Source organism: Montipora foliosa, chromosome 8, assembly GCF_036669935.1.
Source record: "Montipora foliosa isolate CH-2021 chromosome 8, ASM3666993v2, whole genome shotgun sequence".
NCBI lineage: Eukaryota > Metazoa > Cnidaria > Anthozoa > Scleractinia > Acroporidae > Montipora > Montipora foliosa.
The window spans coordinates 5,927,301-5,929,235 of record NC_090876.1 but is presented as its reverse complement, the minus strand read 5'-3'; the positions used below and the strand labels follow the sequence as shown (position 1 = coordinate 5,929,235).

Here is a 1,935-nt window from a genome sequence, read left to right as displayed (position 1 = left end):
AGCAAGTGCTGATTGGTTTATTATTTTACGCAAGTGGCAGTGTCTACAGATTCTCGGTGACACCGTTGGCCGAGCCCGCGTGGTTCGGTGAAGACTTCTTTGGCGCCGATTTCGGCGCCATGTTCATTTTTTCCTTGTCTTCGCACAGCAAAATCCTCAACAAAGCAAGAGTGAAAGATAAGTTTGCATAGAATAAGCCTTTCGTTGCATTTTAAATATGCACAAAAATAAATGTTTCCACCAGCGAACCTAGCTGTTTCAAAACCTTGCAATCTCGCTAAACATTTCAATATTTTTTAACGTCGCTTCCTACGGGTTGTTGGGGCAGGTTCTCCCTCAGTCTTCCTTTGTTCATTCTTCAAATTCTTAAACCCACTGAACTCTTTTTGGCTGTGCTTTGAAGATTCTTCCATTTGTCTTTGATTTCTTGTGTGGTGCAGCAATATTCTGGAAAACCAGCTGAGTTTTGGCGTTCGTATCACTATTGGTGAATTTACGAAAGCCGAGAAGGGCCTTCCAACTTCCAACTTCCGACTTCCGCTCGCAGTGGTTTCTCTCTCGGAAAGCGTAGGAGAAACCAACTGCTCGCAGGGTATGTGAAGGTTGGCTTTCGCGATTATTTTGCCAGGGATGCTATTTTGAAGACCATGGACGACAATGTTACCAGCGAATTCGTGATGTTACTGCTCACAATTAATTATAATAAGTTAATAATTATATCTTTAATTGCAGATGAGTTAATCCATTGACTAATCTGTGTTTGAACACTGAACGGTTTCTTAACTGGTGATTGCGTAGATTATCCCTGGCCCTGCAGTGTGACAGGTCATAAACACATGTCAAAGCCTTGGTGCGTGACATTGTGGCCGCAGTGTGAATAACAAATGTTGTCATTGAAAATAAAGTATTTATATACCACCCATGTGACAGCATCGTTTATTATTGCGACTAAAGTGTACATTGCAGAACGAGCGAGTGGGAAAGATACTACCTTAACTTGAATGGAAGCTTTTCACTCTAAAGACGAAGTGCTCTTTGGCGGCAAAAGGAGGGTTAAAAAAAACCAGTTTCTTCTCATCATTATTTCTGTGACTGCGTTTATTTTACTCGTTTTATCTATCGTATTCATCACCTTGTACTCCCTGGAAAAGTCAAAACAGCACGTTTCACCAGCTGAGAAGTCTGAGAAGAAAGAGCAGAAATATTGTGGAACAAGAGCTTGTTTAAGTGCTTCTTTAGGTAAGCCGATGTTTTTCGATGCTCGAAGTGCAATAGCTTGAACAGCTCTTCTGTCGGCAATTTGACGCCATATTATAATTAACTTTACGTCTTTTGTTTTTAATCGACTGGCGAACTTCTTTATTATCATGCCAAGTTCACCTGGTTTTGTATGCGACCCAGCCCTTGAACTCCACAGCATTTTTGAGGGTACACCGGTTGCCCATCTATAACCCGTGTTTTACAATCTTGCACAAGACAAACAAATCAGTAACTAGTTTTCGTTTAATTATGTTACATGTACCAGGTGTCGTTTGTGTATTTTGTGAAGCATTTCGATGAAATGTTACTTTGAAATGTTACGCAATGGCTGTAGGACCTACGCAGCTTTCTCTTATCAGAAACCGGCCCATACGAGTAAAAATAACTGAACCGCGAAAATGCTCGAGATTTTTCTGGCAAAGATAGAAGAGTAGTTTAAAATGCATCCACAAACGCGACAGGAATTGAAACGCTTGAATAGGTCATTGTCAATAAGACGCAGCCGTCGGAACCAAGCAGCAACTGTTTTGTTGGGCTAACACTCGAGACGTCTTTCTTTTGGCAGTTAATTTAACTTTTATAACTCGTTCATAATTTAACTTTTATAACTCGTTCATATTTCACTACCCGACGCGGCCATACAGAGTTTCTTTGGAAAGAAAACAACTGAGTTTG

General features: G+C 40.7%; 1 protein-coding gene across 1 annotated transcript in view; it reads left to right on the top strand.

Annotated features, from left to right (window-relative positions):
- The first annotated feature begins 910 nt into the window (after positions 1-910).
- LOC137967925 (endothelin-converting enzyme 1-like) overlaps positions 911-1,935 on the top strand; it is a 34,456-nt gene continuing 33,431 nt past the window's right edge. The window contains exon 1 of the mRNA XM_068814524.1: positions 911-1,239. Coding sequence (XP_068670625.1) covers positions 1,002-1,239 — 238 coding nt within the window. The 5' untranslated portion in view covers positions 911-1,001. The remainder of the gene's footprint in view (positions 1,240-1,935) is intronic.